We start from the raw sequence: 15203 nt of genomic DNA, 5'->3' as shown, positions 1-15203 counted from the left end.
TTTTGAGATAAGATGAATTTTGATGGATACAACTATGTGCAGTTCAGAATATCAATTTATAGAATTGTAACGTGAAATCTTATAATTTTTTTAGATTTTAGAAATTAAAACAAGATCTTTTCTTATTAATGCGCATTAAAGGCTGCCAGATGTTACAACCCACTTTTTTTTTTATCAAATCTTTCTTTGCATATCAAGATTTAGAGCATCTTCAATGAAATATGGATATGTTTCATATGTGGGGGCCTAATATCATAAAATACAAATACAATTTTTGTATTGATATGCATTTTCGGTAGTAGTTGTATCATTTATTTTGATACACTTGTCAATTATTTGTTGAAAAATTAATTAACAAAATCTAAAAAATAACTACTCCCTCCATTTCAAAAAGACATCCCCGCTTTGACTTTGTCAAGATATTAAGGAGACCATATTAGTTTATATGCCTACCCTTAATTACTTGCCTAATCTATTTCACTAAAATTGTTAGTAATAAAAACTACCAAAAATTGTTATGGGATTGTAAATAGGAAATAAAAAAAGGAATGAAAAAAATATATTTGTTTTCTTAATTGTACAAATTTCATTAATATTTTAGATTGGGTCTCATACTCCCAGTAAAAAAGAATTTATGAGTATAAAAAACTTAAGGGTATGTTAGAGAGTTCATTGGAAAAATATGATTATAAACAGAAGCTGAACACAATTTTGAAACAGAGGGAGTAAAACTAAAATAAATTGATAACGTGGGTATGCATGAGAGTTTCCAAAAACCCATGCTCTCCTACAAACTAAAGCTTCAATCACTAGTCCAGAAAGGCCTATAAATGACGATTGAATTTTTTTATAAAACATGATATATCGCGGTTTTCATATGTTATTCGAATCGTTATATATTTGGTGTGACTCTTTATAAATGACAAACATAAAACGTTATTAAGTATGACGAATAAAATTTGTGTCTTAAAGTCACATACAAAATCTGTTAGTATACAATAACAGTCGATGCATGCCATAAAAAAATTTCCTTTTAAATTAATATTAATTAATTATAAATTTATTATAAGAAACCATTGAGAAAAAATTACAAACTTTTAGTTGGAAACCTAGCAACAAGCTGGGCTCCAACACCTTTTAATTTATTATAAATCATATTCATTTAATTATCATTTATTATGAATAAAAATGTCACTATTTTTTTAGATTTGTTTTCCAGCACGACCAATATTGAGCTAAATTCGAAATTTGATTCTAATTCAGCTGAATAGGAATGTGTAACTAGATCAACATCTAAATCTTTAAAAAAAGTATCTAAAATGAAAATTCATTTAAAAGATAATATATTTGAATTTATTTAAAATATAAATTCAAGTTTACATTAACATCCCAAACTCACATACACAAAAGGATAACTTCATCCTACATTAACTACCCAAAATTACATCCAAAACATTCACTCAAAATTCAATTACTAAAATTATCACTAATCTTGCCACTCCAATTAGGTAGCTTAGCTCTCTAATATGATTTATCAATGTTTTTGGCCACCTACTAAAATATCTCCAAGAACTCCACCTCTATCGCATTTTCCGTAGTTTCATCATTAAACTCGTCATACTCATTACGGATTTGTGGATTTGCCTTTATAAAATCAACATGAACACTTGGAGCTGCTCTTTTCCTGAAGTTCTTTCAAACAACAATAGCTATACAGAGGTATATGGATCCTAATATCCTGCATAACGAGATTCCAAGTTATTTTTAAATACTTCATAATGTGAATCAATTACATATACTTGACACATTTGGCATATATAAAATGATTAAAATCACTAAAACCGACTGTGGATGGGAGCCCTAAATCTGTAGTCATATTTCTCAAAACGACTGCGCCTGGTAGCCCATAAATACTTTCAGAAAGGACTTTCTTGAACAGTCAAAAATGTATGACTAATGGAATCAGTCGTTTATGTTGAACATATTTTATTAAAAAATTGAAATTGATTCAGCTGAATCAGATTTTGACTCAGCTGAATTTAAAATAAAAGCTGAATGACAATCAAATTTATATTTACTTCAAAACTTTATTGATCAAAAATTAAATTATAACTGCATTTGTATTGAAAAGTGCCAACAATTTACAGCTTTATCCATCTAAAGTACTGAAGTTTCAAATATGACATCCTCCAATGCTATTATATTTCAGTTACAAGTTTAACTGCCAAAAAGCTTCAACACAATGTTAAAGGCAAGACTTCACCATTTATTCCTTCGTTTAATAAAGACACATAGAAGGGATCAACGTTGAAAGCTACCATCAATTGCAAGCAGAAACCGAAAATAGGTTACAAGTTCAACGAGATAGTATAATACAAATCGAGGAACATCAAATGTTATATCCAACACAGAGGATAGGCCATCATGACCAATAGTTCGGCAAGACAACCAAATTATTGTCTGGATAAAAGGGCATGCAGTAGTTGCGGCAGCAGTTTAGCAATCATCTTACAGTTTGTAGTTGCATATTTTCTGACTACTACACCCAAGTAAGATTAAAGACTAAAAACTACTTAAACATACAAGATTCATGAAGAACAAGATGTAAATAGCATGAAAATTAAAGATTAGCACAAGCATATTACGTGGTTCGGCCATAGAGACCTACGTCCACGGAGAAGAAGATGTTTTCTTATTGATTATAGGTCTTACCCTTGAAAATATTACAAATCTCTTCTAGATTCCTCACTTTCTCTCTGTCTAGATATCTCTCTGGAATTCTCTGTAGAAAGACCATCTAAAATGTTACATAAGTTGTCCATCTCCTTGTACATGGACTGGTATTTATAGCCTACCTAGACTCGTGGTGGCGTGGTCGTTCGAGCTTGGTGAGTTTTCTTCCCTCGTTCTGGTTTCCTCAAGCTGACTTCCATACTATTCCTCGTGATGGATTGCTAGGTTCTCCCTCCGAGTTATCTCGCTCTCCCATGGATCGTGCTGGCCTTCTGTGGAGAACCTGTTGTTATATCGCCTCTGGGTCGCAGTATGGGTCGCCGAGTCTTCCTTAACAATGAGGAACTACCTACGTCTTGTTCTTATCCTTCATTAAATGCGGTCTTGCTTTTTAGACTTGACCGTCGGAGCGGATTAAACCTTTATCTACATGCGTCATTCATGTGGCGCTGGTGCAGTTGCCTCGACTGAGACAAAACTACCTTTTGGAGGATGGTTCGGTGCTCCTACCTTACCATCTCATCAGATGTTCGTCGTTTAAGATGTTGACACGTGGCCATCGAGTATTTTACCCACACATTTTTATCCTTTTCTTTGCAACTTGTCAAGGGCATGATGGGAATAAAACTTTGTAACCGTCATACCTTTTCCGCCACGTCGACATCTTTTAATCCGTTTCTACCCATTGGACTTGAGGCGCCGGTTGGTGGTCTTTTGGTTTCTTATAAAATCTATTGGGAGGATAGAATGTCACCTTTAATATCTCTTTTCAGAGTTCATAGCTTTTTCATTCTTTCTCTCCTTTGTCTGTTGCTGTTTCTCCTTAACTTCTTGTCTCCTATAAAGAGGATCACAATGTATGGAAGGAACTCTCCATATCGAACTACAAGACGGTAGGGTCCCTCTGCTTTTATTTCTCTTTTTGTTTTCTCCGATGATCGCCATTGATTCTTCTGTAATCATGCGATTTTGTTGATATCAATGACTCTTATCATTGTTTTCTTTCCTTTTTGGGTTTTTGTGGTTATCGACGTCGTTTCTGACTGATATCCCCTCTTTTTGCTCCGGCTGTGAAGTTTTTCCGCCATTTTTTCCGGCGACTCTTCGCCGACGTTCGTTTGTTAACTTTGGCTTTCTTTTCTTAGTTAGCCATTTTAACTTATTTCCTTCTACTTCGTTTGGTTTTGTCAGCCCAGGGAAGGGTCCGATGAGGAGTCCCAGTTCTGATCGTGTTTCCGGCCTAACTGATGAGGTGTTTCTTGAATCGGTAAGGGTTAGACATCATCTCTAAGGATTCGAGATTACTTTTGCCACTCCAGAGAAGCAGCATGGCGTTTTATCAAAGGAGCTTTTGGAGAAGAATCCTGGTGGTCCTGATAAGATTATCGTCTCGGTGGGTCAACTCGACGCTGGTCTCCGTCTTCCTCTATACTTTCCGTTGAATACTTTTCAGTACAAGATTTTGTGTCTGCTTGATCCTCAGCGAGCTATTAATCAGCCTAATGGTAATTTTTGGAGGATCGCCCGAGAGTGTAATCGCCGAAGCCAAGGTAAAGTTACCCGGCACGAGTTAAACAAGTTCGATCCGAGCCAAAGAGATTTATACACTCCTGAGACCTTTGTGGAGAATTACTGGTGCCATCAATCCAAAACCTTTGATGACTTTGGGTTTGGAATCTCTAGATCTCGAAAGAGTGCTCAAGATCTCTCGTACATGGGTGATTTGGACCCTCGGGAACCTACTAATCTCGCACTCCGCAAGACCCATGACCCTTGGTGGCCTCTTGCTCCTATCCGAATTAAGGGTCCTTATGTTTATGGTTCGGATGAGCTTGGTAACGTTCTTCCTTGCATTCCTGAGATGCATGCTCATTTGCTTCCTTACAGGCCTTGGAAGATCAAGTGGGTCATCCCTCGTAGGCGTATATCTCAGTCTGCTCGGGCGAACGAGGATGCTAAGGTAAAAAATACTTGTCTTATTTTAACGTATATATATATATATATACCTTTCCCCTGTTTTTTTGCCTTAGCAGCCAAGGTTTTTCTTGTGTTTTGGAAGAGGAGGAGGTTTACTGATGATGCTGGTACTTCACATGCTGGTGCACTTGAAAATGCTATGGACGTGGATATTGACGCCCTGTTTGGTGAAGATGAAGTGTTAGATGTTCCTGAGTCCTTCTTGGATGACCTTGATCAAGCTTTGTTAGCTGGGCCGATAGACCCCAATGCTGCATTTGGATCAGATATTAATGTGCCCCAGGCGAGTGGTATCGCCGAGGGTGATGGTCATGGTGTTGGTCCGAGCAACGTTAGTGCCCCAGGTGTACCGAGCAACTTTGATGATGGGTTCCCTTCTACCTCTATAGGTCAGTCCAACATTTCTCCTGTGTGTTTGTTTAGTGGTGGTTCCGAGTCAATGGATATCATATGCTCAGAGAGGTATGCGCTGTTGAGCGAGGAAGAGCAAGATCGTTTTCTAACTTCTTTGGACAGGTCTATACAGCAGCGCCTTGTGTTAGAAGTATGTGATGAACGACTTTTGCTTCTTGGTGCAATTTTGAATTGTTTTTTGTTGCTCCAGTCCTGACTGGTAGTGTTGTGTGCTCTGCTTGTTGGAGCAACAATCTGAGAATTGGCATTCTTGCCAAGGATCGCGCTGCCGGGAGGAGATTCAAGGCTGCTGAACAGGAGACTCTATTGTTGCATACTTCTTTGCAATTGGCTAGGAATGAAGCATTGGCCTTTCGCCAAGATAAGAAGGAGTTAGAAGGTATTTCTCTATCTCTTCTGTTTAGTATTATATGTCCATAGTAGGGTGTAGACTTCTAAATTAGTCCCTGTATTAGTAGTGATGGTCAAAAGATTGGAGAAGCAGTTAGAAGATGCTTGCCGTAAGCATGGTAGAGAGCGTAGTGAGCTTAGGCTCGATGTGAGTGCTCATCAGTGTAAGATTTACGCCTTAGATCAGGAGAAGGCGATGCTACTGGAGGATGTTGAAACACATCGGAAGCGTACTGTGGAGCTACGTCATTTGTTGGACAAAGCTAACAGAATAGGCGTGGATCGTTCAGATAAGACTAAAGTTCTCCAAGCTCAGAAGGATGAACTTATTAACTGGCAGTGTGATCACAGACCTATCGTACTGCAGGCTGAAGAGGATCGTGAGACATTAAGGCGTCTCAAGCGAGATTATATCCTTTTGGAAAAGGAGCGGGATAGTCATATGCGATCTTGTCCCAATGGTGACGTGGCTGTGACTCCGGCAGAAGCAAGGCTTATTGCTCTTGATACCGAAAAAACCCGATTAGAGCAGAACTTAATTGCCGTTTTGCATGAGAATGAAGGTCATTCGTGCGTCAAGTTGTGCGTCGTATTTCTTTAGCATGTTTTGTTAGCTAACCATCCGTGCTCTTGTTTTACAGAGGCTTGCAAGAAGAGGGATGAGATGGAAAAGAAGCTAGAGGACGAAAGAGTAGCTAGGCGTAACCTTGATCAGGAGCTTAATGAATTAGTGAGCAGTCATGAAGAAGAATTGGCTGCTGTTCGTTCCGAGAGAGATGAGAGCCTAGCTAACCTTCATGCGAAGTATAAGGTTATGATAACAAAAGCTTGTAAAGTTGCTGTCTTTCGGGACCGTAACCGAGCCGTTCCACCACGAGATGTTGATCCCGAGCCCGTGCAGGATGTTACCATCGTCGAGGACGATGCAGAGGATGAGCAAGGGGTTCTTGGCGATGGGAAGGCGTGAGTTTGCTTCTTTCTTATTTTTGGTTTTTTATGTCTGGACATAAGTTTGTTGGCTTGCTTGCTTCTTTTTGGAAACATTTTCGTCTTTTGTTGGACAGTCCTCAGTTGTGGGAGGCATGACTTGATTGTTTTTTTTGCAGTAAATCCTCGTATGTGGGAGGCACCTTAACTTTGCTGCCAATCTGCTATTAACATTGCTACTTGGAGACTGCCCTTCTTTGGTTTGTATGATAGTTTATCATGTTTTGGGTATGAAAGAGTTTTTGGCTGTTCATCTTTGAGCCAACCATGGATAACATATCCGAGGAGTGATCAATTCCTTGATTATACATGTTATCTCTTACGGTGTTGGGTTTAGATTTGAGAAACTTTCGTTTAACCTTCATTTGTTTTGCTTGGGACCGTTGTTGGGCCTTTATTCTTTGAGTTAGCTGTTGAAGCGTATTCTCGAGAATGAGTATCTCCTGTTGAAACAGGATATCATCCGATATCATGATCGTGACGATGTTACCTTGGGTCTAGTCCGTAGAAGGTAATCGAGGATTGTGTTTCCCCGTATTGTTTTGTAGAGTGGGGTGTGGCCATCCCTATGCCATAGTGAATTCATCGTATTAGATGTGCATGTTAGGAATGCAAATATGATATGACTGGTCCTAAATCTATGTGGAATAGATGAAAAAAATAGGAAAATAAATATTATGAGCTAAAACACAAATTCAAAATGTAAACAAGTAATAGACAGAAGGAGTAGTTTTATTAATTTCAAAAGAGCGTATAAACCCTTAGTACATTTTGAGGGAGGTTTCATAACCTTATTACAAATGTGGACTTACTAGACATATACCTTCGTGGGCTATGCGATGCTATGGATTTACTAATGCTTCTTATTAGTTTGTTACATGAGGTGGGATTTTGTCTGTAGCCCAACTTGCGAAGTAAATTGTTTTATCAGTTGGCTGTCTTGCCATAGTATGATTGGGCTTGATAGCCTTTGTTGCCCTCTTGATGAGTGGCCAGGTGTTTAGCGTGGATCCTTCTTGGGTGGGCCTCCTTGTTTGTTCAAGGTACGTTCGTTCTTAAGAACGATGTTGCGTGCTAGCCTTACTAACACAATGGCTATAGCCTGAGTAACAGTTTAGAAAAGATAGTAGGGCATTCATAGGTGCAGCTTCTATACCATCAAATTCTTGTGAGCCGTCATAGAGGGAATCCTTCAGTGTTTTTTGGGTGTCAGTATAGCCTGTTTTGTTTTTGGTAGTACCTCTGACCCTATTGTGAGAACGAGGTCCGGCTTCTCCCTCCTCGGGGAGGTACTGTGATTGCTACAAGGACCATGTGGTTGGTTCCGAGGTTATGGTTCTTCACGAGGATGGAGCGTCAGTCAAGTGTGTTGATGCATCACTTAATGCCATGTCATTATGGGCTTCGGTTGAGTTATCAATGACTCTAGCTATCCTTTCTTGTGCCTTCGGAGAGTTGATCTTATTCTCGCCGTTTTGGACGTCCATTTTATAACAATATTTTGCTTCACCAGAGTCTCCAACTATCTCTGCTACTCCGTCATGTGTTGGAAACCTTAGCCTCTGATGGTATGTAGAGGCAACTTCCTTGATTCCGTGAACCCAAGATCGTCCGACAATGGATGTGTATGGTGACAATACATCTACCACACAGAAAGTGGTTAGGGTGAGGATCCTTCCCACCCGAATTTCTAATGTTATCTCTCCCCTCGGACGAGTCAATGACCCATTAAATCCAAATATGTTGTAGGTGGAGGGAATGAGGCATTCATCTTGGAGGCTCATTTGTTTGAAAGTTTCGTAGAATAATATTTCCACCGAGCTACCACCGTCGATTAAGATTTTTGGCATTGCCCAGGGTAGTGCTCTATTTCTTGCTTCCTCTCCCTCAATTTCGGGGAGTGCGATGGCCATCATGACCACTACAGGATCGTTGTGGTTGTGTCCTCCCTCCGGTGTCTCCGAGGCTGAAAAGATTATAGGTATTTTCATCCATTCCTCCATGGGTGGTTCTTTAGCCACGCTGAAAACTTCCTCACCTTTGGAGTTGCGCTTGCGAATACGCCCTGTGATATTCCCTTCTCTTATGGGGGTTGTTATCGCTGAATGCAATATAGTGTTACAGCCCAAGTACTGTGCCTCTCTGGGCATCTCCACATGATGTATGGGTGCCCCCGTGGCTGGTGGAACTGTTGGCTGTGCAATATATTCTAGCAGCTTTCCTTTGTTGATCATGTCCTGCAATACTTTTTTCAGATCCCTACACGAGTCTGTCGTGTGACTTTGAAATTGGTGGAACTCACAAAAATCAGCTCTGTTTTTGGTACGTTCCGGTTGTTGTCCTCTATTCCACGGATAGGTGATTGAGTGTTGTCCGTCGATCTTCTTTAGGATCTCGGATATTTGGGTATTTATCTTGGTGTAGACAGGGTCTACAAACTTTCCCTTCTTTGGATGGGTCTGGTCTCTCCCTTTCCATCCTCCAGTCCTATGTTTATCGAATTGGGTAGGTCCGCCATTGGGTCGCCTTGCTCCTTGGAATGGATGGTTCTGTGGTTCTACCACGTTGGCTCCTCTGTTGGTTCCTTTCACCATTTTGTCATAAGTTCCATCTTGGAGTTCTTCCAAGGCGATGTAATCTTCTTGGATTACTCTTAATTTACCCAGATTCTTTGGCATGCCCTCGTGCATGCAGACAAAGAGAGGGTCCGTCTTCCTAAGGTTGTTTTTGAAGCCCAAGATTGCATAGTCCTCTGGGACTTTTCCAATCTCGGCACACAGCTTTCACCATCGTGTGACTAAGGAACGGAGCGACTCGTTGGGTCCTCTTGAAATCTGGAACAATGCATCAACTTCAGGTTGGATTCGACTGTTGTGAATATACGTCTCCAAAAATAGCTCTGATAGGTGGTCAAATGACTGAACCGATCCCTTGGGAAGGTTGTTGTACCACAACAAGGCTATATCTTTTAGGATGGCAGGAAAGAACTTGCACAATACCAAATCATAATGGTCCCATTGGGTAATCGTCATGCGGTATGTCCTTAAGTGTTCAACTGCATCTCCCGTTCCAGTGAATGGGGATGTGAACGTTGGCAGAGATCATTTCCTTAGAAATGGCAATCTCAGTAGATTTTCAGAAAAGGGTGACTGCCCTGCTTTTCGCAAGACTACATCTAGTTTCTTGTTCTCCGGTTTTCCCGTTTTTTCTCTATACATTGCTTCGAGTCTGTCGACTCGGGCTTGTAGCTCGTCATCGTTTCGCCTCGTTTCGGCGTTCTTTCTTCTTCCTAGGTCCCTCTCGGGCGAGAAAGATGGCTCAAGGCGGCGATGACTTGATCGTCCTGAATCCTCATCTGAGTGTTCAATATATGAAATAATTTTGGGACGAGTTGACCTCGATCTCTCGCCTCGCTATGGTTTTGCGATTGCGAGGATCTCGACCTCGCAATTGTGTCTGACCTCGTCGATTGGGTTCTTTTCCCTCCTATGCTTAGGATCGACGTCAGACGATCCCTCGGATGGGTCCTCCTCGTGGTCAAGTCGACCTTTGCTCCCCCTGGGAAACCGATCCTCTGTTGCCTCGTTGGAGGTTTCAGGGATACTAATGCATTCATCATCTTGCAATTGTTCAAAGGGGATTTTCTCCTCTGGGATTTCGTTAACGGTGGTTAGTGATGCCTTCTTCTTGGTCTTACGTTTTAACCTACGATTCCTCATTTCTAGATTTTTATTCCGTCTTTCGGGTTTCACCATTATTTCATCCCTAGCCTATTGGGCTTTCAGGATAGCTCATATAATAATGTTAGCTTCGGCGAGTTTGGAAGGGTTACCCTTCTCGGCCTCGTTGTTTCCCACTTGCCTTGGCAAGTGGTTCTGCCCTCCTGGTTGAGTGAGATGGATATCATCATTTCTCTTGAAGGGGTTTCCCTCTCCTTCAGAACTATAATTGTCAGTAAGTCCTTCCCGATACGGGTTATCGGGTTGTCCCTCTCCTGGGACCAGATATTCTCCTAGCTCTAGATCGTCGAGTCCTTCTGTTCGGGAACCACCATTTTCACCTTGGCTCGTACGAGCAGATCGTCTCGTCACCATAACCTTTCCTGCAACATATGCAATAATACTTAATTTGTCTTTTCTCTAGAAAAGTGAGACCCTAGGTTTTGCAGGTCACGTGCAATTACTAAGCTATAATTTAGACTAGAAAGTTTAGTACAGTAAGACTTTGCAGTGAATTTTGGAGACATATGCAAATGTCAAATACATTCCTTTCAGGGGTGAGGTATTGATGACAGAAGGAAAGATGTTTTTCCTGCTCTCTCTTCTCGAGGAGATATTTCCTTTAATGGACCACACCCTTTTCATGGAAAGAGTCTAATTATGACGATTGAGTACGTTTTCCCGTTCTAGGAAAGATATCTCATCATCTTTTGACTTTAGATTTCAAACAAACTTTAAGTTTGATGATTGATTATACACTCATTAACTCCTCCCCTTGACTTAAACTTGAACTTCTAAGAAGGAGATTGAAGATTATGTTGAGTTTGATGATGGACATCATGAAAAACTTGTCTTTTCAACTCTCATAAGGTGATTTCTTCCTTATGTAGTTTACTGACTAACATCGCTTCCCAACTCTTTCATGGAGGAGGTCGTTTGAGCGCCGAAACTTCGAAAAAGCTTCATATTCACTCTGATCTGCTACTCTCCTAAGTTACTTGAGTAAGGTTCAAAAATATTGAAAACAACAAGAAATCTTAAAGAAAATCAACTGAAAACGGTAGATCTGATGATTTTGAGGTTCTACAAGGCTCCTTAGATCATAAAGATCAGTTTCGAGTCCGAGCTCTACTCATTTATCTCAACAGGAATCTACTTAACAGAAAAAGAAAAAGCAGTTCTCACATAGAAATTATGAAAACGATATAGAGTTGTTGATAGGGAGGTAGATTAGATCTTCATACCTCCTTGTTTCTAGCGCCAAAATGTAGTTGCATATTTTCTGACTACTACACCCAAGTAAGATTAAAGACTAAAAACTACTTAAACATACAAGACTCATGAAGAACAAGATGTAAATAGCATGAAAAGTAAAGATTAGCACAAGCATATTACGTGGTTCGGCCATAGAGACCTACGTCCATAGAGAAGAAGATGTTTTCTTATTGATTATAGGTCTTACCCTTGAAAGTATTACAAATCTCTTCTAGATTCCTCACTTTCTCTCTGTCTAGATCTCTGTAGAAAGACCATCTAAAATGTTACATAAGTTGTCCATCTCCTTGTACATGGACTGATATTTATATCCTAACTAGACTCGTGGTGGCGTGGTCGTTCGAGCTTGGTGAGCTGTCTTCCCTCGTTCTGGTTTCCTCAGGATGACTTCCATATTGTCCCTCGTGATGGCTTGCTAGGTTCTCCCTCCGAGTTATCTCGCTCTCCCATGGATCGTGCTGGCCTTATGTGGAGAACCTGTTGTTATATCGCCTCTGGGTCGCAGTATAGGTCGCCGAGTCTTCCTTCACGATGCAGAACTACCTATGTCTTGTTCTTATCCTTCATTAAATGCGGTCTTGCTTTTTAGACTTGACCGTCTGAGTGGATTAGACCTTTATCTACATGCGTCATTCATGTGGCGCTGGTGCAGTTGCCTCGACTGAGACAAAACTACCTTTTGGAGGATGCTCGGTGCTCCTACCTTACCATCTCATCAGATGTTCGTCGTTTAAGATGTTGACATGCGGCCATCGGGTATTTTACCCACACACAATTGGCTGCCGAATTACAGATGTTAGATTGAGCACATTACCTTAATGAAATAACAAAAGCAAATGAAGAGAAAAAAAAGAGCATTACCCAACATAATTTAATTTGGCACTAAGGAATCTGTTGAGACAAGGAAAAGCATCGTCTCTCAATCCTCTGAATCAGTGATTAGGGCAACTGAAGATTAACTTTTAATGCTATCACATGTAATGATTTTACCAAAATTTCTATCATATGTCAAGATAGGGATAACAATAACGATTAAACAATCACGTTAGCATTCAGCGGGAGTTTAAGCCAAAGTAAATGCTCATGTATATGCAGGCATGTCCAGATACAGATGACAATCTTCCTGCATGAATCTAAAAGGTTAAATCCTCGTATCTAAATATGAAATCCACATCAATACTATAGTATCATATATAAATGTCAGGATAAAGTTCCGACTGGAGTCAAACAACCTACAATGAACAAAGCAAATACGAAATTACCAATGTCTACTCCTCCAATTGATTATCTGCCATGCATCGATATAAATAAAAGTTACATAATCCTGCAAGATTATCTACATGACTCAAACGACAATGCATATGAATTTTATTACAAAGTGGACTCACCATCATTGTCACTAACAACACCCACAATCCAGAGAGATGATGCATGTAATAGAGAGAACTAAGTTTTCGGATAGAAATTAAATGGACAGGATTGCAGACCTTACTGACAATCTACATTAGCATTCAAACTTTGAACTTTAAGACACTCGAGCTGAGACAAAGTATGGGAAATTTGATTTACATTGGACAATCATCATTCATTACCATCAGCTTCATCCTTCCTTGTATCTTCCTGCAAGTAAACAATGGTAATTATAGTTTGGATCTGGAGCATTCAAAAAATAATGCAGACAAGAAGCAAAACATAACTATAAGACCAGATTCACTGAAGATGACAAACAAAAGTTGACAGAGATACTTCAAACAAACATTATATGCACACCTCACACTATTCTTATACTCGTGTCTGAGCAAACACTTAACTCAACTCTCTCACACTACATAGTCTCTCTACTCCTCCCCTCCTCTACTAGTCCGATCCGGTTTCTTCTTAAAAGCTGCGATTCCGTTGCCGGAGGTAATCAATTAGCCGTTTGTTTTTCCTTCATTCTTACTTAGGAAGTTCATACTTACTGTTAAACAGAATCAGAATACTTAGGGTTTTTGATTCTTATTTTTGGATTTCTTTTCTGTCGTGCAATTTTGATGAATGCTGGTCGTTGTATCAACGATTGGTTTGATTACTATGATTATTTGGTACTCTATGGACTGTAAATTGGTACTTATATGGTCTTTCAGTTAGGGTTTTGTGGGTAATTTGAACTGAAACACACTGTAATCCATTTTCTGAGAATTTAGGGTTTTAGATCAGAATTTGAGGCATCAATTAATCATTCCAAACCCTAAATCCCACTCAGAGTAGAGTAGTTTACAATAATTCCTTGGTATACAGACCTTACATGTAGTACAATGCAGGACAAGTTACAATATAGGAAGCAAAGCATTTGTGGGAAAATGTAATTGCTAACTGACCTCTTATATGTCAGATTAAGCACCTTGAATAGGAGAACTTAGAGCAAGTGAGTCTGATTTGTGTCAGAAAAGCGGTAATAAACAAATTTATTGATTATGAGTTATGATTTTAGTCAGAAATCGAAATTCTTAATATCCTGGTATGAACCAAAATCTACCTCATGACCGCTTTGAAATACTCGAAATTTGCAATGGGGTTATCAAAACACTAGTATGAACCAAATTATGCGTCATGACCTCCTTGAATAGTTACCAGTCCAAACCAAAATCTACTTCATTACTTCTTTGAATAGTTAAGATCTACACCAGAACCCTAAATATACTAGTTTGAACCGTAATTTACTTCATAACTTCTGTAAGTAGTCGAAATCCGACCCTTAATCTCATAGAGAGAACAAAATTTGCTTTATAACCTCTTTGAATAGTCGAAATGCATATTGGAACTCTAAATTTTTTGTATAAACGAAAATCAACTCCATGACCTGTGAGGCTAGTTGAAACTGTAACTCATAATATCCTTGCAAATCACTTTTCTCTTCGGCTGGTGCTCTACCACCACCATCTTTTTGTTTAATAATGTTATTTCAAAATAAAAATCTAATCAAAACCCACTGCACAAATTTACCAAGTGCTTCTCTAACTTTACCAAGTGCCAAAGGATTGTCCCATCCTAGAAATTCACTTCTACAGCACCACTGCCTGCCTCATCATCACCAATTAGTATTCACAAAAAGACCACTGTCTACAGATGAATCAATGAATGCAAAAATTGAAGAAACATAAACCACTTTCTGTTTCTAATACAGTTTCTTCAAATTAAGAGGTACATTCCCGTTCTCTTGTATGAAATTGAGAATCAATCTTATGATTTCAAATCTTTTTTGAATATTGAAGAAATTTAGGAAGCTGAGCTAAATGAGTGGATGACATGGAGTTTTAGATGAATGGGTTTTGGTCAATTGTTGTTTGATTGAGGAAATTGAAAGGAACTTTTGGAAATTTCATGAAATATGATGGATTAGAAAAGACAAAAAATGGAAATCAAATTGAATTTCATGGCTTGAATGATTGCTGATGGAAAAGAGATTTCATGTTGCATGTTGTTATTCTTACAGATGGCTCGTGGTAAGTCTACCGGAGGGAAGGAGGCATTAAAGAAGCAGTAATTTGGACGCGGTACTGGTACTCCTCGGTCTGTTGCTTGTGACTATGTTCTTTTTTATTAATTTTTTTTTTGCTGGTTTGGGATTATGGTGAAATAATCTAGGGCTTTATTTCTATATTTTTTGGTTTACATTTAACAGACTTGTTGAAACTGAGGTTTTTGAGATCTTTTGAAGAAAACATG

The 15203-nt window shown here is 39.3% G+C and overlaps 1 protein-coding gene across 1 annotated transcript; it reads right to left on the bottom strand.

The window, feature by feature from the left end:
• Positions 1 to 7841: 7841 nt before the first annotated feature.
• On the bottom strand, positions 7842 to 9179 carry LOC113280054. The gene has a single exon (XM_026528696.1). The coding sequence runs from the start codon at positions 9177 to 9179 to the stop codon at positions 7842 to 7844; it is 1338 nt and encodes a 445-aa protein (XP_026384481.1).
• Between the last annotated feature and the right edge of the window lie 6024 nt (positions 9180 to 15203).

This window comes from Papaver somniferum, chromosome 5, assembly GCF_003573695.1.
Source record: "Papaver somniferum cultivar HN1 chromosome 5, ASM357369v1, whole genome shotgun sequence".
Lineage (NCBI taxonomy): Eukaryota > Viridiplantae > Streptophyta > Magnoliopsida > Ranunculales > Papaveraceae > Papaver > Papaver somniferum.
The sequence above is the reverse complement of the archived record's forward strand: the minus strand, read 5'-3'. Positions and strand labels throughout refer to the sequence as shown.